Genomic DNA, 24,996 nt, shown 5'->3' on the forward strand with positions numbered 1-24,996 from the left:
GTTCTTGGATCTAAGACAAAGACATCGTCAAACAACCCTTTCATTTCTTCATTTCTAGTTTCTTAGTTCCATGTGTTAAGACAGAAGTCAGTACTGATGGAATTAACCAACCAGTTTTCAAGCTATTTTCAGTATAATAAGCTGCGGCTGAAAATAAAGCTTTAAAAAAGGAAAAAATATTTAATTCCTTATTAAAGCACTCACAGATTTGCTCATCAGAAACAGACCATGAGTTCAATGAAATTAAGAATTTTGCTCAATTATATTCAGCATGCTGGTTAGACTCTACACACATTTTTTAATCTTAATCTTTCATTTTTAATAATTCACCCATGTATTTGTTCTCTGGAAGATTTGATTTTCAAGATGGCATTCCAATAAAGAGGATCTAAGCTGTTTACGACTGCTTTTCAGTAAAGGATTTTAGCAAAAATATTACTTTTTCCTCCGTCATGTATGTAATATATTTTCTTTAAAAAAGAAGCCACAATATTTCTTATCAATTGAGTAATATACAATATGCATATGGGATTAATTAGAGATAACATGTTAGCATAAGCAAAGTTCAGAAAAAAGAGGAGTGGGGATAAAAAAAGATGTGTTTATACTAGCAAAATTTCCATTGATCGGATAAACATTTGAATGCTGCCAGAAAAGAAGAGAGATATTTACTTCTAAACAGGTAAAAATCAGAAACAATCAGAAACTTTACACATGCAGCTGGGGATGAGAGCAGTAAAATCTTTCACTCAGGAGTAATTCAATAGGTTTTTCAGCTTCAAACACTACAGAGATTAACTTCTTTTCCCCCTCTTTTCTTTGTCGTCTTAAACCTAATTCAGATCTTTTCATCAACAAGGGATGCAAAATACAGGAAAATATGAGGCAACAGATTTAACTTTTATCACAGTAGATATATACGTATATATTTTTCCTAAGGCTCATCCCATACAATGTTCCAGATACATTTTGCTACTAGAGGGCGTAACACGGCTTTCAGTGCTATGCAAAACTATATTTCCAATGACAGTGCTTTGATTACACTGAATAAATATTCAGTTAAAATATTCAAGGAGTTAAATATTTTTAGAGTATTTTTCTCTGTGTTCTACAATTAAGCAAGACCGTTCTATTTAAATTCACCGAGAGTTCTAGCCACAAAATGGCCAAATTACCAATAAGAGCTTCAACTTCATGGAAACAGTTGCAGGGAGAGATGAGGGAAGACACATGCATCCAAACAAAATGTGATATTCAGACTATGTGAACGTAAATTTTCACACTAGAAACATCAGGGACAGAACTCTGACTAGGAAACGAGTGAAGATCATGAAATAAAACAGCAATTCTCACCCAAGAAATGGTAATGTCCTCTAACACCACAAATACTCTGTTGAAATAATCCATTAAATATAACTATGATGATATACTATATTTAGAACAAATTCTTTTTCCTTCGATGACTCTAAATTACAGTTTTTACTGTATGTTGGTTCGAACTTCTGACATCCATAAAAGACCAGAGACCACTGCACTATTAAGTTGCAATGATTATCAGAGTATTTTCCATGCATGAACACTGAAATCAAAAATTCAGAACATGTTAATCATTCCTGCTGTAGTCAAAACGTATAGCTCACCTGAAACTGAAAGGTTATCTGAGATGTTAGGTATCACTGCTGGTGAAGTCATGACATTATAAAATAAAACATCTGCAGAGTGGTAGTTTAAAAGTGTATGAATTGAGTTTTGGAACAGAAAATGGTGATAAGTAGCAGTAATTCTTCCCCCTTTTCAAATAAGTATTTAAATCTCTTAACAGTAAGAAGGAAGGTGGACAGATACAGCAAGGTGAAAATTGTCCTTATTATACTTACCCAATTGCTAGTCTGTATTTAACCCATGAGGCTTAGTTTTATAAATACAAACAACGTAGTGGCAACCTTAGAAAGGTTACTGACAACTTTCACTAAAATAAAAGTACTTTGAATGAGATCCTGTCTTAAGCCTCTCCATCGCTATTTTTTCCTCACTCACATAGAGCAATGAGTGATTTATTTAAAACAATGAGTGATATTTAAAGCAGTGAGTGATTTTATTCAAGTAAAATAAAAGCAATGTTCACTTTACAGGATGCAAAAATAAGGTTAGAAGCATACAGATAAACTCCTTTGGGTAGTTAATGCATTTCAGCTTTTGATTGTGCAACTGCAAATAAGAATGAAGTGAATCAGAGTTACCCATTAGACGGTTAGCCGTATTTCTCTTATTCCAGACAGAAGAGATAAGGGAGGGGGAGGAAAGAAGGAAAAGGACACATTCTTCTCTTCTTAAGCACACTTTCCATTTGTTTCTGAAGCAAGTTCTCAAAGTAGAAAAGAAGTGTGAACAGATGAAATATAAACAACAGTTGCCCTCTGCCAAATACATGTCATTACTGCATTGCGATCCAAGTAGAGAAATTAAACTTATCATAAAGGCAAACGAGGGACAAACCTTTACAGCTCCTAGCTGCTCTTTCCTAAATCTTTCCAAAGGTTTGATCAGAGTTTCAGTAACACTGAGTGCCTAAAGGGAAAAAAAAAAAAAAGGAGCAAGGGTTAAGCTTCTGTTGCCAGAAAGACAAGTCACTTTAGCACCATCAATCAAAAAAAAAAAGACAAGCAAGCTCTGGGGCTTATAAAAAAAGCATGTTGGAATACTGAGTCCTAACTCAAAAAATCCCATCTCTGAGTTCATTTAAGGTTTTAAATTTTCTATCTTCTCTTTCAATCCACTGTCAGGAAAATTAAAACAAATCTAAAACAAATTAACAAATGCAGAAATTGACAGGCTGCAGCCAAACAGTAACTGCTTTACTTGTGCCAGTCTTGCAGATCAGGTCAACAGCCTCAACAACTGAACACCAGAATGTGTCACACAGAAAAAATAATAGTTTTCATTTGAGGACACACACATTTCTGCAACATCGCAAAAAAAACAGGAAACAGCTGTAGAATGGACAACTGAGTAGTAAATAAGCTTTTATATACAGTTAAAACCATTAGGAATTGAAATAGGTATTTCTAAATATTTAAATTTAATTACATTAAGAAAGCTTCAGGTTAACCTAAGTTACAAAATCAAGAGGTGTAGAGATAAGAAATGAGAAATTTAGTTGACTGGGTAAAGTTTCATCTGTCTCTTTCAGAGCATCCATCACTGCACTTTTCAATATGGCTATGAGGCCATTTATCAAAAGAAACAAAAAAGAAAACAACATGCCATTTTAAGATTGAAAGCTAGCTTATTTATAAGTTTGGGTTTGGTCTCGGTGCGAACACAAATTAGAATTTTAAAAATGTTTGAAATTTCAACAAAAGCTGGAATTTCTTGAACACAAGAGCAGCACTGAACAAGTATAGAGACCATGGCAGGTACAGAGGAGCAGATGGGTTCCTTGCGGTCCCAGGGCCAAGGCAGAGCCCCAGGGCAGTTCAGTCCCAGCACTGTGGCCACCCCAGCCCAGGGCTGGGCTGCCAGGAGTCCAGACAGAGCTCCCTGGAAGCCCACCATAGATACAGCAGAAGTCTTTCTCTTTTCTTTTTTCTTCCCCCTCCAAGTTTGAGAGGTTTCAGATAAAACACTGCACGCCTAATCTGGCCTTCTGAAAAGCTCTTATCATAAAACACAAGAGGGATATATTAGAGATCTGGCACAGCACAAATCCATATAGCACTGTCTGCTCCCACCCAGCCCTGGAGCCACGCAGGGATTACTGTGGGAGTCATCTTGCCAATTCACTGTAACCAGAGCAACCCTGAATTTTCAACAGCATGCTAACCTATTTATCTAGCTGGAAACTCAAATATTGGGCAAGTCTGGGCCAAACTAAGCATTGCACAGTCATCCTCAGATATTCCCTAATTTCAGGGCACTTGATCTTGTGGCCCAAACCCTTTCTTTGGGGATTCACTTCCTAATTTTGTCAGAAACACTTAAAGCACCATTTAGCACACACCTGATGGGAGAAGAAAAAGGAGGACTGACAGCCAGAGAAGTCAAACATCCATAAGAGGAGTTGAGAAATGTGGTTACAGGAAGGATCTATTCCACCTGGCACACTGCACATACATCCTATTTACTCAAGCAGTTATCAGGGCCTCCAGGGCATTTTTAGGACATGCAGTTTTGTGAGGCTCCCAAAACTTCCCTGGAAATTCTAAAGGGGCTGAAAGGAAACAACAACTTGTATTTATAACTGGATCAACCCCAAGCAACAGCACCTGAGGCCTTTAGAGTCTCTCTTTGCTTGGCTGCAAGGATTGAGGCCTTTTAGAGCCTCTCTTGGCTTGGCTGCTAGGATTCACACAAATCCAAGCGGAAAACCCCTCCAGAGGCTGACAGAATTAATCCTTCAGTTTGGGAAAATTTCAAGAAGTTTGAGTTGCTTCTGCCAGTTTCCTCTCTACTGACGAAGTGAGGGAGAAGTGCTGTGAGGCGTACTCACAGAGGAGCCTGGAGAGGATGAGGAGAGCCGCAGGCTGCGGAGGCCTGAGCCCAGGCTGGCAGGTACCAGCCAAACAGAATGCTTTCAGGAAGGGAAGTGCTTAAGGCAGCAGCTAAGCACTGAGATGGTCAAAAACTTAAAAATTAGCATCTAACTACAAGTTGCTTCTTAGTTGTTTGAACTTTTACACAACAGAAAGGGAAACCTAAGGTCAACAGGCAATGGACATATGCTGAACATGAAGTCCAAGTCCAGGAAAAACCCAGCAACCGGGTGCTGCAGAAAGAAAAAAAAAAAACACGGGCAGACAAGGCTGAGGTTCACAAACCAGAAGGGCTGGCTACAAATCACTTGGTCTGCTACACTTCTGCGCAGCATTAACCATGGGAACCACTGAAGGTATTTGTTTGAAGCAGAAAATAATCTTCAAATCAGAATGGGATGTTCCCTCCAAGACAGCCAACAAATAAAGATTCCACTGTTGCCAGTGGTAAAATAAGCCAGTAATTCTTTCATTAAAAGAAAAACAAGCCTCCTCTCCTTCCAAAAAAAAAAAAAAAATGCTTCTCATTTTGCTCAACTTAAAACAAACTTTTGTAACAGATGCCTCTTCAACAGAAATTTGCCTGCCCTAGCGATATTTATGATTTGTCACCCCCTTTGCTTTCTCTGAGTGGGTTAAACAGCAGCGCTGATGAGTATTTCTTGGTGAAGTGGGGTTTTGCAGCTCTTTGATCATTCTTATGGAGCTTCACACCAGGCCCACATATAAAAATATAGGAGGAACATTTCTTCCTCACTAAAAGGAGTGTGTGAGTTTGTACGTACAGAAACTGTCAACCAAGATGTGACTGGTACATTTAATAGTGACTTACAGATCTGTTCTTCTGACTCATATACATGAAGACATTCATAGTTACAATATGCACAGTATTAAATTACATAAGGAAGAATTTGAAGTGTTTTCCAGTATTTAGAATTCAATGCTTATCATAAAGAGCTAGAAAAAGTTGTTTTCATTTCATAAATAAGTACACATTTTTATGCTATTATTCATTGTTAACTTCATGTATTTAGAACTTGGGAACTCAAAATACACTACTTTTTAAAAAAAACTAGATAACAGATCAATAGATAAAAAAATATTTTCCCAGCACATGGAAATAAGCAAAAAAGCTAAGGACCCTTTGAATTTATTTATTACACACCCTTCCCTTAAAGAAGTTTACGTCAAAATCCATCACTTTCAAGAAAATATATCAGGAATTCAAATTAAATATTAATTAATAACAAACTGCATGTTCCTGCCTCTTTCAACAACTTTTGTATGACTCTTGAGTTATTTTTTTATTCTACACACACACACAAAAAAAAAATCTTTTCTGTTCCTTATACCCCTAAGCTACCCAAACCTACCTGAAAGGAATATATACCCAATTTTAAATTCCAGCAAGCAAACTATGGCATGTGTAAGTCCTAAGTGATCAATATAAAGGGGTCACGTCTCAAGTAACACTATCTTAACCAGCTTTATGAACATCAAGGTTTCACAAATACTTTCAGAAATGTCTAATGCAATATGTACACATTCCTTGGACTGAATATCTGAAACTGCTTATACTATTTCTATTCTATTTGTTGCAACTACTGACAGGCCAAAGAATTAACTTAATTTTAACGTAAGTCTGGGAACAGCAGCAAAAAAAAAATCATCATTGCCAACAACACTTAAGGAGATCATTATAGCCAACATTTCCAACAGTATCTTAAAGCAGGATTTCAGCTTTGGATATACCTCCTAATTTCAGATGCCCTTACAAAACTTCACCTGCTCAGGCAGAGACATTTTACAGAATGGCGATAATCCTGACTTTTACAGCTCCGTATTTTTCAAAAGAAATTTGTGGCAGGTTGCAGATTAAGAGGCCCAAGCCAACATTTTCTACAAGCAGTCCACAAAGGCACAGACTAAATCCATTAGCAAGTCCATTTACATTTCCAGCAGCTTGCCAATTAGTCACTCAAGTCAACAAGATCCAACAGGTAACTCACCAGTCAGTGCCAGTCCACAACCGACTCCATTTAGCCTGTCATTTTTTTTTTCTCTTCTCAGAGAGGGCAGAAGAATGGCTGTTTAGGGAGAAACTGCTTCCCTGAACACCTCCTCCCATGCACTGGAACTCGCCAGACAGCACCATCCACCAGCGCTCAAAGCTCTGCATGCTTTCTCACCCTCCAGAGCAGTCTGTCTGAGAAACGCAGCACCAACAGGTTCCCGCTCCCCTTGCGGCCACAACCAGGCTGTCTTGCAGAAGAGGAAGGCTGCTTACATGGGCTGTAAAGGGACATTGACCCACAAGAACTGTCGCAGAATCTCAGTCTGGCCTCTGTGGTTACAAAGGCGAGATCAACCAAAGTTAACCAAATTTCAGTTCGCAAATTATACAAATGCAACTGTGGTCTCTCAGTATTCATCCTAAAAATGTCCTTAGACTTCAGCCTTTACTGAAAGAACTGGAAGTTAAACATTGTTGGTCAATAAACCCTGGTGGTGAGAAATTCCTGCACTGACCCTGCTCCAATCTGAATCCAAGCATCCTCTCATACAAAAGAGGTTTACTGAAAATGGAAAAAAAAAAAAGCCATAAAAATGTACCTTGCTACAGACTGCACAGTGACACAAGTGACACAGGGGTACCGACTTCCAAAACCTCATCAAAGGAACTGGAATGCAGACCCCATGCCAAACAGCAAGACAGGGTGGTTTAAAGTTTCCCAGTGCGCTGACTGGGAAGATTTATTTGTAGACAGTGGCAGGATTGTCTCTCCCCATCAACAAAGAAAAGGAGGAGGCCCACAGCCAGCAGGGCAGAGCTCGTGAAACTGAGTAAGTGTCAATGAAACTAGATCTGGGAAGGAAGTTTTGCCCTTCTCAGTAGAACAGAGAATGCAGAAAGGAAGACATAGCTAACAGTGATTCAATAATAAAGTTAGGTAACACTGCTGCTAAATAAAGAAGTTTACTTTCTAATAAAGAACTTTACTACCTGCAGCTGCATTTCTGCTCACAAAGGACATACGGAGCTCTTTGTGTTCTTCCTAAGGAAGTTAAACATTCAGACTAGTACAAAAGGTGACTTTCTGGTATCTCCAATATTTGGGTGCAGAGGAAGAAATAAAAAAAACGCCTCTCCCTCTAAAAAAATCTCTTCTGCTACACGCCTCAGTTTGATAATGAAGTTTCTGGAAACATCAAACTCTATGCCTGAAAGCCTGTGTTACGTAACTGCACAGATACGGCTCCACTGCAGAGGAAGTCAAATGTTATTTTCAATCGCTTCCTTGCAAAGGTTTAATCTCCATTCTTTATTTTCCCATGGGAACACAATTTCCTCTTACAAGAATATGCTCCCAGTTAGTTGCACCAGCCAGCTCTCCTGCCAGTACGCCCTGCAGACATAGCGGCATCCCTCTACCCACTTTTCAGCACCCGTTTTGTATTTAACTGGAGCACTGACAATTGCACAACCAACACCCAAAACTATTCCCCATTTTGTTTGTTTGCAAAATGCACATTTTAACCTTGTAAAATCTTCTGGATTTTCTCACTGGTCTAGAGCTTTGCCTGTAGCTTTAGTCTTGAAAAAAAGAAAACCTCCCTCAGCCACACACTGGAACTAAAAACAAGGGTATTTGAGAAATTTGGGTTTTAGAAGGACTAGAGTCTACAGACTAAAGGATTTTTAAGGGTATCTCATAGCATATCGGTAGTTGTGTGTCTCTGCATGTGTGCAGAAGCTATGAAAATAGAAGTGACATCCATTCCTCTGGGTTCATTGCTTCTGCAGGAAACCATCTGGTAACAAAAGTGTATTCTTGGATACATCCTATTTTGTATATTTTCAACATGCCACAAGGCACCTGTAACAAAACAAATCACCTTCCTCACAGATGTTCCAGAAAACTACCCCTGGGGTTTAAAAACAGTGACTTTCTAAAACTGTTCCCCAGACCAAACCCTGCTTCACAAGCTGTGGTACAGACAGACTCCTGTTCTTCGTACTTTGTTTTTGTTTTTTTTTTCCTTCTCCCCTCTTTATTTAAATGCAGCAGCCTTGGATTACAGATGATACAGTGGCAGGACTCCTTTGTCCCCTCTTGTCAAAGGTTCTTTCCATTCAGTGGAAGTTTATGACTGATCTAAAGGACATATGGTTAAAAATGCCTCCTCTGACCTATATGCTATACTGTGCTCTGAAAAGAATGTTTGCATTGATATACTTGCCATAAGACAGCTGGCTTTGAAATGTTAAACTGATATCATAAGCAGAGAATACAAAAAAAAATCACTTCATTTTAAATAAGAACACTAAATGAAGACAGTGGTTTTTAATAAAGATTACTTACAAATATTTAATATCTTTTTATCTTATAAAATCTTTTTAATAAAGATTACTTACAATATTTAATAGTCCTGTCTTTTGAGTAAGTTTATTCTTATTACATGCATCCCACTATTTAGAGAAATACTATGAAACAATAAACATAACAAATAGGAAGAGAAATACAGACAGCTTTTCCCCATCTGAAATGGATGAAAGCTTCCGGGAATGAGCTTCTTTTAGCAAATCCTATATGCCAGAGCTCAACAGTGTAACACACCAGAACACTGGCTGGGTTCACATAAGAACAGAAAATCACTCCCAGTCCACACTTGGGCTGTATAAAGATCTTGACAAAGCGAAAAGGCTACTCTGAAAAGGAAATAGCGCAATACTCATTTTCTTTGTTCATGGCAAAGCTCATAGTTGAGTAAAAAGATGCCACTGAAAGGCAAAGAATCTAACAGTGAACAACAGCTCCAGTGTTTAGTGAAGTATGAACTGCTCAATTATTGTCAGAGCTGTCCTCCACGAGAAACAGTGGTGTTATTAACAACCAGCAAAACCCAAACTGATGAAAGTTTTACAATGCAAATTCCAAACATTTCCCGTTGATGAAATAACAGAATGGAAATCCTCCACTGAGTTATATTTTTTAAAATAAAATTAGACAGCTTGCAGGAAGGCAAAAAAAAAAAAGGGGGGGGGGGGATTTAGGTCCTGTGATTAAAGTAATTAAATGCTGCTCCTGAGAAATTGAATTATTTGTGTTTCTATCTCCTCACCTAAGCTGTTCGGTAGGCTGTTGGCAACCTAATTTTTCAGAAGTGGTACACAATTATGTATTTTTTCCACTGTCTTGGCAGATATATTTAGCAGCCTGCATCGTCAAGGGATTTAACAGGATCTAAACACACAATACCATAAAATGCCATGAACTCTGATTGAGCAGATCTTGTACATCTTACATCGGAAGTCCAAAACTACCAGGTATTTTTTACCTAGATCAGTGCGTAAAACCATTGTTCCTTCACAGATTTCTTCAGATTACTGTGAAGACAGATTAAGACTTATGAACCCTTAAACATCTACATGCTGAGGACCAAGGAAAAACACAGAAAAATTAACAGCACCATCTTCACAGCAACACAGGATCAGTGTAAACTAAATACATAGCCACTGAACAAAAGGTAATAGTAAGCTATTAAAGAACACTACTTGTTAAGTGAGCACTTAACCTGTGAAATAAACTCATGTATTTAAATGCTTTAATCATAAGAGGTAAGTATTGTTAAGCATGAATAAGTGTGAGTACATGTTTGCACAGATGATTTAAAATTTACCTTTAACCTTTTGAGTGTATGCCTTTGAACCTTAACAACTTCTTTTAACTTGGGAAACCGCAGCTGGGAAACCTCTCTGCCCTTTTTTTTTGTTGTTGTTTTAAAGTCACTGGAGGTAGAAGAAGAAGGAAGGAGACAATAGAGACTTCAAGATATTTTCTTTAAAAATCCATACAGAAGCATTTACTTATGTTCCTGATACACTCTGGGAATAATTCTTTCTAAACAACGCATTTGCAAAGAAGCTATTTTGAACTCAATTCTGACAGACTGGTGAAACTGATTAAAAATGCAAAAGGATTTTCAAGAGGAAAGGACTGCAAGCAGTTTTATGAAAGGTGAAAAAGTCCCATTTAATATGAAAAACAGTAAAAAAAGGTTATGCTCAAAAATTAGAGCTTACCATCTTTCCTAGGAGATAGTGAAAGGAATAAAAGTGTGCCAAAACAATAGCAAATAGAAGAGATCATATCAAAGTAAATTCATATTGCCTTGGAGAACTAACAGGAAACACAATGAGGTGAATATAATTGTACCAAAAACGCCCTCGGAAGTGAAAATGTGATGAAGTAAAAAGGAAATGCACAATTACTTGGGATAAAGTTAGAAAGACTGAGACAAAAACATGTTTTATTTGGGAGGGGGCAAAGAAAACCATGAAGAAAAAAGTTTGTTTTTTTTTAATAGGTATTTCAGAAGAAAGAGGGAAAGAAAGCTATAAAATCATTATTCAACTGGAAAGAGTTAAAAGAAAAAAAGAGCAATTGACTCTAGAACAAATGCAAATCTTAATAATTGAAGAAAAATACCTCAGTTAATTCTAACAAGCCATCTAACAAAGTAGAACAACAGCTGGATGTTAAGGAGAGTAAGGATTTCTTAATAATAATTACATGTATTCTTATATTGCACAGATGAAGAATTAATTACATTCAATTAGAAGAGGCTTTGCTTTAGATTAATTGAAGAGCACAACATATCAAACTAAGGGGAGAGGCAGCAAGCTCCCAGAGCATGGCAGAAGAGCAAACAGCAGCAGCTTTAAAGGAGGAGAATGCAGAAACTGAGACAGTAACAGATCAGACGTCCCATTTCCAATACTCAGAAGTCCTGGAATGGTATAGAAGGTAAAACACTATGAATTTGTGAAGAATGACATTGTGAAGAATGACATAATTTCCTGTTTGAGATAAGCATCGTAGCCAACCTCCTCAATTAATTTTTCAACCCACCCCACAATTTCAAAAGCAAAGGTGGTGACCTGGTCTTAACAAATAAACCATGAGAAGAACGAGCAAAAAAATTCGCTGAAAAACTATTGAGAAATAGATGTTTGGCTAAGAGGATGTTTCAAGCAAGATCTCAAATATGATTTTTGCATCACATAGGAAACTAGAATCAAGTTTCCTGCATGATCCAATTTTCAGTAACAATTTGTGGAGTGACTTACAAATAACTCCACCAGACTAATGTACATATGGAGTGACATAAATCCAAGAGAAAGCGTCAGAGCTTCAGAAAACAGGACTCCAGATAATTTTGACGTGAGAGATGTCTAAACTACTTTGAAAGGGTAGCAGTCTTCCAGACTTTGGAAAGGTAACAGTGAAAATTCTCCTATGAAGGAAAAGTGATGAGTTTTATTCCATGAATACAGTAGAAAAGGACAAAAAATAAGCTTAATTTGCAGTAAAAGGAGACAGAACAGATATCTGGGGAAAAACAGAGTAACAACTAAACATCAGAGTGAAACTAGAAATATAGTTTCTGTCCCTGAAATTTATTTTTTTTTTTAAAGAACAGTTTAGACAAGCACTTGTCAGGGATGATGATCTAGGTACACAAGACTATGCTACAAAACACACCTCTGAAGAGCTGCAGGCAAAATCCATCCAACTCACTCAGTGCTAGCATAGGAGTAAGCTAACAGGACAGGAGAAAAACCACTGGAGAGACCTGAGAAATCACTGGACACAGCACCTAACAGGGAGAGAAGCTGACAGAAGTTACTGACGGTGCCATGAAGGCTGACTGGACTTAACCAGCATGGTTAAGGGGAACTAAGTGGGAGACAGCAGAACTCTGCAGACAACTGAATAAGAGGAACACTACAGACCTCTGAGGGAGTGGAAGCACGCAAACATCAGGGTCACAGCAACAGAAGTACCATACACTGCTGAGATTACTGAGGGAACAGTAAGAGCAGTATCACATCTGGGCATCAGTTACCAATGCTAGAATCAACAGGGAACACTGGTTAGGGGCAGGGGGCAGGTTGTTCACCTGGGAGAAGACTGGGCCAGAGAAAGGGAAGTATAAAAGGTGGTAAAAAGGAAGGTCACAAATGAGGAAATGGAATAATCACACACCAGTCATGCAATCAGTGCTGTCAGGTGTACTTACCTAGCAGCCCTGTGCTGCTCATCAGCATAGCCTAAATGAGGTCAGCAAATCTGTTTTTCTCACCACATCACAAGACTCAAACCTGCTTCAGTCAGGAGAACTGGGGCTGGGGGAGGGCTGGTGCCCTCCCTGCTGTGCAGGAGAACTGGACAGAAGGACTGAGCATCTTAGCATCATTGCATTGGTGCCTGCTCATCCCTAACCTTTTCCTAGTAACCTGGAGAGGTCCCTTTCATCCCTGCACTTCCATGAAACTGCTGTACTGCCAAAAGAGTAGAGTATAAGCTCTAGAACTCTACTCATCCTTAACACATAAGAATCACTTCCAGAATATCCTCAGGGACAAAATGACCTCTTTCCTCTCTGCCTTGGGGAATGTCACTAAGCTATGGTGCTATGGAAAAGCGTAATTTGTTTTTATCTTGGCCACTCCGTAACAGCTCAATGGAATGCTTGGATTAAGGCCGACCTCCCCTTTCACAAGCTACTAAATCCTTTGACAGCTGGGACATGATTCTGGCAGCCTTTGGAAGGGGTGGGAGAAGTCATACAACCATGAAGTGCAGGAGTCAAACATCTGAATTAAATTATTAAATATCCACCAAATGAACATTTGGTAGACAATAAGCAAGTGAATTTATAGTAAACACTAACAGAAAATTTTACACACACTAGCTTCATCACACACCATACTTTCAGAAAACCATGAGAAGTATAGGTGATAAGGATCTCATTTCACATTTAAAATACACTCTAAGTTGTATTTAATTTACCATGTGGGTAAGAAAAAATTAACCTTCTCAAATGCATAAGAGTTAAAATGCACAGCAATATCTGAAATGCCTTAAGTTTGAAGGTGACCTCCTGGTCACCTTCAAAACAATCAGGGGAAAAAAACACTCAGTAAACAGCTAACATAAAAGAGACTGGATGCTTTTGAAAATAATCCTGCTATCATATTTGCATCTTAATAGAAACTCTTTGGATCTCTGACATGAATCCAAACATCTGAGTTCAATTTGCCCTCATATTCTCCATGGGAGTATCCCTAGAGTTTATTTCACTGTTAAAACATACACTGAAAAAAAAAGAGCAGCAGCAGCTGCTGAAAGTGATCTTTACCAATCACCAAAGATCATTTTCTCAGAGACTTATGCCCACTGATGTATCATTTTTAGAGTCAGCCAGTACAAAACATTTGCAAGACTACAGAAAAGGCCACACATCTGGTAACTCAAAGCATATCGTTTCTGTCTGGAATTCAATATTTGCCCCACAATATTTCATACTCCCTAGTTGCTGTTTTTTTTTTTTTTTAATCAAACTATCACTGTTCTAAAAGATACGGCATTTCATACTTTTCTTATCAAGAAAATGACAGGAATAAGCTTTCAGTGTGATAATACCTTCTGTGTAAGCATGGGCAGCATACAAAAAAAAATTAGTAGTACTGTTTTATGGCATTCAGTCTGAAAAACAGAAGTGTTTTTACTATACAGAGAACATTGGATTCTGCAAAGCCTACTGTGTTGGTAATCCGTCACTGCTGAAGATCTATTGACACCGTCATTGAAACATGCCACATTACTCTCAAGTCCTCTCAAAAACCTGACATCAGAATACAGACTGGAAAACAGCATGACAAGCTAGGAACTGTTTTTCACTGCAGAAGTTTCCCAAAGAATTTCACTAATTAGATGTATGCAACTTCAATAAAATAAAATGCAGGAATGGCTGGCAGGAAAAAGCAGAGTAAATGCTATACTTCAGAATTACAAGAAACAAAAGCAGTGTTATTACATACTGGCGCAATCCCTACAATTTGGCAAAGCAACTCAAGATACTGAAAAAAATGTATCGTGTAAAGACACTGTTCTTCAGTAATTTGCAAGGAACCACGCAGACCTTAGCCCCAACCCAAATACAGTTCCATATCCGAACAACATACCAGGATATAACACCGTAACATGAGTATTATTGGACTTCAGACTGCCAGAGATAGAGAAGTCTACAAAAAAGTTGTTCACCAGCTTTCTTGCTTGTCTACATACTCCTACACTGCAGGCAAAGCTTCTGTCAGGAAATTAAGACAGCAAAGGCACATTGTAGAGCTCTTAGCCCATGGTCGACACGTAGCCAACCCGACCCAGATTACACTAAAAACCTAAGCAATCACAGATACATGAACAAGCACTCCCATCTACACAACTGAGCAACTAAACATTCGCATATGCAACCCTCCACCAGACTGCCTGCCCATGAAGACGAGGGTTACTGCATCCAGCCAAGAGACTGCATTCCAAATCCACCTAAATCTTGAAGCTGGTGCCACAGAGCTCCTGGATCCAAGTCTGGCAAACTTCCCAATTCTACATGTCCTCCTGCACTATTGCATCTTTCATCGTGTTATTTTACTGTAACAGGCAAACAACACCGTGGTGCTTTTAGCCTTCACCCCAGCCACAACTTATTGGGGTACTACCGTTTTAAGCTAATTCGTAATTATCACAACAGCTTTCTTTAAGTAGCAGCTGCTGCCTCTAATTCTAGACTACAGAGCAAAGGCTGCACAATGAGTCTCTGCTGTTAAGCTATTGATATGAACAGCTTGGTGGTTAAAAAAGCAGCAAGCAACTTTAACTTTCAGCTCATTCTCTGCTATACGTACAGCCTTTTAAAACGTTTATTGAAACTCACCAAAATTTCTCTTTGTTCTTCCAAATTTTTTAAAAAGTTTGAAAACTCATGAAGTGATGCATCTGTAATACAAAAATAGAAAAAAAGTTTAATCGTGTTACCAAGATCTCGTGGCAAAACATAGCCATTTATAGTCACTTCTTACCTACCTATATATCTTTCATCATCTGTCTCTGCATCGCCAATGAATTCAAATTTAAAGTCTCTCAGAGAATGTGCAAATTTTCTCTGGGCTGCTGAAAGGTCTGGAAAAAAAAAGAGAAAGAACAAATTAAAGGTTAGAGAATCATTTTAAGAAAGTTGGAAAATCCTGCTACCCTGATCAACTTTTACAAGAAACTCTAACAAGTCTGCCCAAGAACATTACAAGATGTATCAAGTATTGCCTAAGCCTTTTCTGCTCTCATCTGGGAATTTGTCATACATATTTCTTTATACAAGGACACAGATTACAGAGCAGGTATGATCATGGGTACAGTGTCAGATCTATCCTTATGCTTCACTATACCATAATTTAGGCCACAGGCCATACAAACAGATCTGTAACTACAGAAGTTTAAGCCACAACACAGAGTAAGTTGTGCCAGCAAAAGGATTCTCTGCTAACCTAAACTTGCTAACTCATTTGCTAACACAAACACAGATATTAGGATTTCCTACCTACTTCACATAGATAGCTCTGCTTGTGGAATGTTTATACATAAACCAAATTTAGAAGAATTTCTACACTGGAACTAGAAATTTTATGGACTTAAAATCATGCCAAAAGGTATATACACATTATTGAAATTATTTTTGTATTATGTATTTTTTAATATTACTAACCCATTTTTCTCCACCCAATTTTATTCTATTAGTGTTGGATAATTTGGGGGTCAGAGGGCTACAATCTATACCCCCCAGGAAGCAATCAGTTTCTATATTCAGCTACAATATCAGCTACAAAGCCCTTATGAAGATTTGTAACACCGTGAATAAGCATTATACACACTTCTCTGTTGTGCTGATATGCAGTTTGGAAATGTCACGGGTTCTGGAGGGAAGGAATTGCTCAATGGGGAAAAAAAAAAGGATGTGTGTCTTGGTACACTCCTACTCAGTAGTAAAGGTTTTACTCACATTTTTGTTGTCAGCCAAGGTTAAGGACAATGTGAAATGTTTAGTTAATCTATAATCTTTTTTCATATCACATGCAGTTCTAAAGGGCTAAGAACAACTCTTAGCACACTGGCTAAGCATTTTGTTCTTTAATATTAAACAGGAGCTAAAAGAACACAAGCTTTTTTCTTTTTTTTAAATGACTATGTCAGGTCCTGCATGCAATGCATTGTATGTTGTATCACCTGTCAGGTCGAGTCAACTTTGGTGTACAACGCTGCATCGTAAACTCAATTCAATTACTTCAAAGGTTGAATCACAAATACTCTACAAACAGCAAGACAACCTAAAATGAACAAAACACTTTCTGATCCTTGTCATTCCACCTTCCCTTCTTCTCACCCATTTCTCCTTAATCTTTTTCTCACCTAAGGTACAACAGCTTCTTCCTTTCAAAGTCACACTGCCAGGTATTCGCCCCCCTTCTGCAACTGCTCCTGAAGCCTGTACACACACCTTTCAACCCAAAAGCAGCAGGATGCTGCACACATTTGAAGGAAGAAGGATAAACAACATAATTCCCATCAAAAAGGAAACACTGATATTTTAAATCAAACATCTTGTGGGCTAAAAAGCTGTTCCTAAAGCAGACAGCAAAAGAAAAATGTTCTGCCAGCTGTGAAAGGCTTAAAAGTTTAAAAAAATAAGTTTCTTAAACATCTAATGTTTAGCTTATTTGTGAGCCAAGTCACAACACAAGGCTGAAAAGAGTTTATTTGTAGGAAAATGTGTCCAGCAACCCATACTCTCTGAAACCTATTTAATTTTCTTGAATCCGATAATCCCCTGCCAAAGCCCTGTCATATGAGAGCTAGCTCCATGCTACAGGATGGAATTGTTTATTCTGCTTCCCCCCTTTTACAGGTACAATATTCAAATAATGTCAAGCGTGGTACACATTAGGGCCAGCATGTCCACACACCACACTCCCCAGAACCCCCTTCCCAGACTGCAAGGGTACCAAAACACTGCAGCGGGCTACGGGCTCTGCCAAGCCTTACCACAGTGGTGCGAGACGATGTCCTACGTGGCTGTGCATCCCACCTCTCCACCGAAGGCCACCTCTCTGGTGACAGGGACAGCAGACAGAACCTGTGTCTGCACCCTGATGCTTTCAGGGGAAAAGCCAACACCTGGGGTCAAGTCACTGAGCTCTACCGAATCTGTTAAGGGACTGGAAATTCCTACAGAAGGGTTGGAGGAAATAACCTGTTAACACAGCAAAGCTAGATTTGCAGAGTTCCTGTGTTCAAGTCATGAAAATGCATTACATTTTTGCAAAATCCTTCCACATATCTCCATGAAATGTTTAAAAACTGTTCCATACAACTTTGGGAAGTATCTGAGTGTGGGTGGAGGCTGGGGGTCTGAGACACAGAAAAATGACCTGATGGTGTCAGAAAAGCCACAGTTACTTATCTGTTGAAACAACATCAAGAAGAAAAGACAATGAAAGAGGAAGAGACTTTCTGACAGATTTTAAGAAATTAGCACTTTTGATAAAGATGAGAAGTTACTGGAGCAAAGTAAAAACCAATCATGTGTTGCAAGACGTAACTGGGAAGAAGCAAACCTCCTGACTGGGGAAGGACAACTCAGTCATTTGGTTGAGAGCCCTAACTGTTGCCAGAATAAAGAGATATTTAATCCTGCTTAGTCTGCATGTGTTAACTGCAAGATCCATCACCCGATGTTTTATATATCATCCATCAATTTTCTTTCATTTTGGCTGAACTTACCCTTAAGTCCGCATTCTGTTTTCATTCCCTATGCCAAAATAGGGCAGGGAATAACACAAAACTAGTCTAACTCAAAACTAGCACCTTGCTGGGCAGAACCACTGGTGCCTAGCTATTCACAGGTATGGAAGTCTCTGCTCTAACTCTTGGTAAAGTAAAAGCAACAAAACTGAGCATCAAGTAAAAACAGAGGAAATCTTTTGAGAAAGGGCAGAATGAGAATATGGAATTTGTTTTGCAACAGTGCAGGAAAAATGATGAGGATGACAGCTAGACTCAAAAGAATAACATAACCTCATGTTGGATTTTCTTGCCATTTGATGAACCATGGCTCAGGAGACACCTGAAACCATTTGTAGTCCAAACTTCTACTGTGGGGCAAAAAGCAGGAAACTGCTCCAGCCTCTACCCTTATCACTTCCACATATTCTATGGTACATACATAACAGCACACAAGTTTTCATGAAACCATGAAGAAACAGAACAAAAAACCCACATGCTAATGCCAATGTAAGTACTATACCCTCTTACTACCGCGTTATGATTTAAATGCTGAACATTGCGCCTTAATTTAGAAGCTTCACAAATGAAACTCAGCTCTCTTGTTAGTAGACTTTTACTGCAGCAAAACTGTTCAGTTTACTCTCACAGAAACACCCAAGTATTGTTCCACATCAGCATCAGAGGTTGCAAGACCAGTATGTGCTATGTAACATAATGCAAACACAGATGGATTCCAGCTACATACAACAGAGTAACACAGTACGTGAGTAAAACATACATCAAATAGCACAGCCATTTATGCAGTTTATCAGAATAACACCCTAGTCTACCGAGGGGACAAAAAAAACAGTAAGAACTTAGGAGCCCAGAAAGTAATTATTTTATTCCTTTTAGTTTCCATATTGAACACAGTAACACCGAATTGAAAGGTATTGCAAGTGGTAAAAGGGCTGTTGAATGTTGAAAGCTGCTGCTAATGGTCTAAAGGGAAGAACAAGATTCAAGATCAAACAGTATTTAAATATCAGCCAAACACTAACACTATTTCCTGAGTAACACGTAATCCTGGCAAATCCATGTGGCAGACTCACCTTCTTTAAAAAAAAAAAAAAAACCTATCCGCTGAATGCTCTGAAGGAAGAAGGCTAAAGAAAGAAAAAGATCAATTTTCAAAGACGGAAAGAAGGGGACACAGGGGCTTTTAATTTTCCCTGTTATTGTTCTTATCTATTGCATTCTTTTCATGCTTAAATACAACTATTTAAAAATACACCAGAAGGGCCAAACAGGCTTCCAGCTCTCTCCCTCTGCTTTGGAGTGCTTTTGCACCAGGCACCCGCACCAGCACCGTGCCAAACATCCTGCACCGTACACGCTGCCGGTGCCCCACACTCTTCTTTTTCCATTTGGGTTTGGAGGAAAATATCTTTGTTTCTTATCTGAGCTGAGGAAAGCCAGTGTGACAACATGAGTTGCTAGGCACTGGCCAGCCCTCACTTACAGCATGAGACTCCAATCACCCCACTTGCTCTGAAGTAAATACTGTATTAACTGTCTAGCCTAAAGCTGTTGCACAGAGTGAGACAGTAATACTATTTCCTAGGGTATTCTAGACATCTTCTGCATGGCAGAAGTTATCTTCAACAGCCCTTTTTATTAATGTTTTCTAGAGTAAAATACAGATTCCTACCTCCAGCTTCACTTTTACAGGATCACTACAATTCTTTAAGAACTGGAATTACATCTCCTTTCCTCCTCTCTAACTACAAATCTTCTTTATGCTAACAGAAATCCTCCAGCAATGACAGGTTTACAGCCGCTTTGTTTAACACGGGTTCAGATTGCTCTGGTCTCTTTCACTAACACTCTCCTTGAAAGCTAAAAGGTTCGCAGATACCTAGATTTACCTACCAAGCTTGTCTTCAACATTAAAGATTAAACTTCTCGACTGTCCTCAGCGACTATCTCCCTCACAGTGGCCGCGATCAGGCAAGCTACACATGCTCTTGAGATGGGCAAGGGCAAGCAAAGAGCCAGATTTCTCCAAAGACGTCAGCAGCGAATGAAGCAGCTTCAGCAGAAGAGAGTACTTGACGTAGTTTGTCTAAGAGCTGCCAGATGAACTTGTATGATGTTTTGTACAAACCGAACACCATCTCAGTGATGGATGGGACTCTTTCTCTTCTGTGTCCCCTTTAACAGTGAACAAGGGATCTAATACAATCCACAACAATGAGAACATGAACAGGATTTAGTTATTACCTTAGTAAGATGGGTAAACAAGATTTACTTATCAACTTAGCAGATGCAAGCTGTGGCAGATTAAGAGCAGTAACATGTTCCAACTCCCTGAAACTAAATAAACTTTTTGTTATTCATTTTTATCTGAGTATATTGAAAGAATCATCGAAACGGAAGAAAATTACGATAAAGCTAAAACACAAAGTCATTGATTCCCCTCCAAAAGACAGAAGGGAAATCAAGTTCAAGAACTAAAAGATTTCTGGGGTCAAGGTTTAGCAATGTCACAGTACCTGTGAGTTTCTGAAAGCCTAGCAAATTCAGGTGTGACGATTAGAAATCAACTGATTATTGACTTGCCAAGTAGCTTTTTTTTTTTTTTCCACAGCACAATACAGTGTAGGCATTTTTGGGCCATCCCACACCTTTAAAACAAATAAAAGCCACAACCCCTCCTCATTTCAGTTTACTGCAATTAGTAACACAACATTCTTCTGCTGTTGGCCCAGCAAAGACATCTTTACAGCCACAGCCCCCAAGCACTCAGCAGTCAATAGCTTCACACTCTCTGCATTTACGTGCTCAGGCCTGAGACAAACCTACCAGCACCACGCTCAATAAAAAACATCTTTCAACTGACATCTTCCCCCATTAAAATGAGCAGCCTTTGGCAGTCCCGCTGGAATCACACCAATGTCACCATCTTTCATCTCCTGTTCCCCTGTTGCAACCTCCTCTGACTTCTCTGTGCAATTCTACCAGCAACATCTACTACATTAAAAAAAGCTACAGAGGATTAAAAAACCAATGCTGTCTACTGTGAACAGCAAGGTAATTTAACAGGTTTACAAGACAAAAATCAAATAGTTTCCGAACAGTCTCCAACAAATGCAAAGAGTGATTACACCAACATTATGACATATTTATTATTTACCAAACACCCTCAAATGTGGTGTCAGAACGAAGTTACTCTACATCAAGTTTAAAAGCACACATACACACACAAGGGGGAGTTTAGGGAGTTTAATTTTTCAAAATGTAACTAAGAGAGGAAGAGGTAACAAAAAGCAGCAACATTTTAGAAAAAGTCTTACCAATCTTAACACTAAAGAGTTCTTGTTTCAAAAAAAATAAACTTTCCATAAAGTTTGTATTTCAGCAAACTGACAAAAGGAAACTGCAAGATTAAAATAAAAACCAATCAACCTTAAGGTAATTTACATGTAAATATACATGAACAACAACTTCAGGCATCTTAATCTCTAATGGAATTCTTCTTTTCAATTCATCACAGATAGCAATTGATGTCGCTCTTCTGTTACACTAAAAATCCAAATTATTTCATGACTCTCCCAGCTAATGGCAACAAGAAAGGACAGAAGCCAAAAAAGAAAAGCATGTTTTTATTGTCCAAAGTAAAAGAAATAGAGAAAACTGAATGCTGGGAAAATAAATATTCCTTACAACAATGCCTTTGTTAGGAACCGACTGGCCTTCAGTGTTTGTTCCATGGTACTTGACATTCTCTACTAGTGGTTTTTGTCCATGTTGGGATAATTATTTGTGGCATAATTATGCTACAAGTAAACACGGGCTATTTAGGCAGATGGTTTCACTAACTGAACATAACTTCTCGTATCTGAACTAACCACAACTGAACAGCATGACAGACCCATTATAGCCTTCTCCCCACTTCATAAGACAGAGAACCACCCAGTTTTTTGCAGGATTTCAATTTATTAGGTTACTATTTTATGATTTTCCTTCTTTCAGGTCCACAACCCTATATTCTAAGCATCATTACTCTCCACATTAATTAAAACAGACTTGTTAACAAAGCTTTCAGATTTAGTATATTCCTATTATTACAGGCATACAAGATGTTTTAGACTGCATAATCTCAAATCATTGTTTTCTCCTAAAGCAACTATACAGCATAATACCGTAAGACACTATCTATCTACCTTCTTGAGTTCTTCAACAGTGAAAACTTCTCTCCTTTCTACCCTCACAAGTACAAGGGTACAACCTCCAGATTCCCCCACATCAAGAAACAAACAATTAATTTGTTAATTGCCATATGCGCAATATCACAAAGTAGCATCTTGTGTGAGTAGGGACAAACTGCCAAATCATCTCTCCATGTCACTCCACTGCACCACACCTTCCCGGGCTCTGGTTATTTTTTTTTTTTTTTTTTAAATCTGGATCTTTGAATTCAGAAAGCCAGTCCTACTCCACCCTGCCAAGTACATTTTCCTCTTTTGTGTCAAAGGTGTTAGGCACAACAGCATGCTCAGATGTTCACTCTCCTAGGGCACCTCCAGCAGCTCTCACAAGAGCGCACCCCTCTGCCAGCTCAGATGGTGACTAAATCTTTCAGCTCTGCTCTTCAGGAGCACAGCCAAAGTCACAATTCCTGACAGAAAAAGGTAAGATGTGTCCCTAGCACTACAACCCTGCCAATAAATTCATTGTTTCAGGGGTGGAGAAACACTCCAGCAAGCACCCTGACTTAAGACCTGCATCCTAAAGATTGCTGAAGGGTCAAGCAACTATGATGGAAATTGTGGAATAGCATAAAAGAATCAAGGGAATCATAGCCATCTTCCTGAGCCTTACAGCCTCTGTGGCTCTGACAACAAAACAGATCAAAGGAAGAAATAATTTGGAAACCAAGGACTAGGAAAAACAAATTTGCAATGCAGGAAACTGTGAGAGTGTTCTACCAAATTCAGACTGTTCTCCAAGAAAAACTAGCATTTCAGGAATCGCTGCAAAAGTTCCCCTATATCACACAGCACCAAATGGTAGCAAGATGGACACCAATGTTATGCATATAGCCTATTCCCAGAAAAAAAAAAAAAAAAAAAAAAACACTACACCAACCCAGAAGCAAAAGTTTGAATAGATGACACCAAAATGGTGCCAGAATCTGCATGTGATTAAAGCCTTCACTGGTAATACCTTCAGCTCTACAAATAGCACAGACCCAGGAACTCTTTCTAAGAGTGGATGAATTAGAAAGCATGAGGTGAAAAAAAAAAAATATTCCCAGAGATCAGGATTTTATTATTACTAAAGATGTATGAATTCAGGAGGTGAGATTACACTTCTATCAGTGACATTTCTAGCGAAAATTGAAAATAAACTTAGTCTTCTATAGGACACCTTCGACTGTTAAATTGAACTGAAACTTAAGTATGCTGTATTCTCCCATTCAAACTCTTGTCAAACACCACACATTTCAAGGCCTTTCTGCATTTCTTCATGGTTTCTTCATTCATATTTATTCTGTAGGCTAACTATGCGCATTTCACAAACCTTTCATATATCCCCACTGAAGCTACTGATGTCTCAAGGACAATTTGCAAACAAGCAAGGATGTTCAGCAGCAAGCAAATGAGAAGACCATACTGTTTAAGGATGAAAGATTGGGCTAGATAACTGAGAACATTCTCCTCAACTGGGAAACTCTGTAAAAGAAATAAAGTAGTTACAGGGTAAGAATTGTTTATTGTACAGATACTTATCCAACATCAGCATTTTGAATGTTTTAATTCTGGAGAACAGCTTTCTTTCCCAGACTTATTTCCCAAACAATAACTGTAATGTTTACATAACAGAAAATATTTTGCTGAAGTATTATTTTGATTGCAAAAGAAAAGACCAATTCACTTTTAGGTGGACACTTAGTTTTGCCACTGTATTCTTTAACTTATCAAAGTGTATGTGATGTTGTCTCACGACAACAGAAAACAAATCTATACACTGAATACTGGACCCCTCACAGATCTTAAATTAAATGCTCTCTGAATTCAGAGCACTTCAGTTCTCAAAATCCAAATAACCAACAGGGCACATTTATTTGATTTCTTAGGTCATCAGACTTCACTCACGGCAGTAAGGTAAAGTTAACACAGCAGAAGGACTTGACCCACCAGTGGAGCACACAAATTTCCCCCTCCCAAGAAAAAGGACTGACTTCGTTATTTGGTAGTAGAAGTCAGCTTGTGCTCTCTTAAGACAAGAGACTGAATCTTGATGTGATCAAGAAAGTTGCAGGGGGAGCACAGCCCAGTCTGAGAGGGGAGGGGCACAGCATGTGTCCCACGTCACATCTGCTGCTAAGCATCAACATCACCGTAGAGTGTTCATGTCCAAGAAAGAGTTTCAGCAAGACTGGGATTTTTTTCCTCCCCAGCAGCAAGCAAGGGGGAAAAAACCGATAAAATTAAAAACGAACAAACACCTGCACACGAAAAACACAAGAGTACATTTTGGAAAATACATGACAATTTAGTACATTGCTATACAGAAAACTTAAAACCCTATTTCAGAAGGCAGAGGTTAAGAATTCTGGCAAGATTTGCATTAAACTCCCTTCACTGAGGTACGGACTTTTTCTTCCGCCCTGGGCAAGCCCGGGTGAACCTTCAGCATCAAGGAGGATGGGATGACTTCAGCAGCCTCCTGAAGAGGGAAGAGTTCAAGAATAACTTTGCTGTAGCTAGACACAAATGAAACGAATCCAAATTTTT

The 24,996-nt window shown here is 38.6% G+C and overlaps 1 protein-coding gene across 6 annotated transcripts in view; it reads right to left on the minus strand.

The window, feature by feature from the left end:
- Window positions 1–24,996, minus strand: part of ARHGAP10 (Rho GTPase activating protein 10) — a 143,801-nt gene that overhangs the window by 87,462 nt on the left and 31,343 nt on the right. For 4 of the 6 annotated variants that reach the window (XR_007708184.1, XM_035547947.2, XM_035547955.2 and 1 more), the window contains exons 2-4: window positions 15,464–15,559; window positions 15,315–15,376; window positions 2,497–2,568 (exon numbers count right to left, since the gene is read on the minus strand). Coding sequence is in view for 5 of the 6 variants with exons in the window: in XM_035547947.2 (XP_035403840.1) it covers window positions 2,497–2,568; window positions 15,315–15,376; window positions 15,464–15,559 (230 nt within the window). In the remaining variant the exon portion in view is untranslated. Of the gene's footprint in view, window positions 1–2,496; window positions 2,569–3,552; window positions 3,582–15,314; window positions 15,377–15,463; window positions 15,560–24,996 lie in introns of those variants that run through there. The other 2 variants (XM_035547986.2, XM_050710354.1) reach the window with 2 other exon arrangements.

Source organism: Cygnus atratus, chromosome 4, assembly GCF_013377495.2.
Source record: "Cygnus atratus isolate AKBS03 ecotype Queensland, Australia chromosome 4, CAtr_DNAZoo_HiC_assembly, whole genome shotgun sequence".
NCBI classification, from domain to species: Eukaryota; Metazoa; Chordata; class Aves; order Anseriformes; family Anatidae; genus Cygnus; species Cygnus atratus.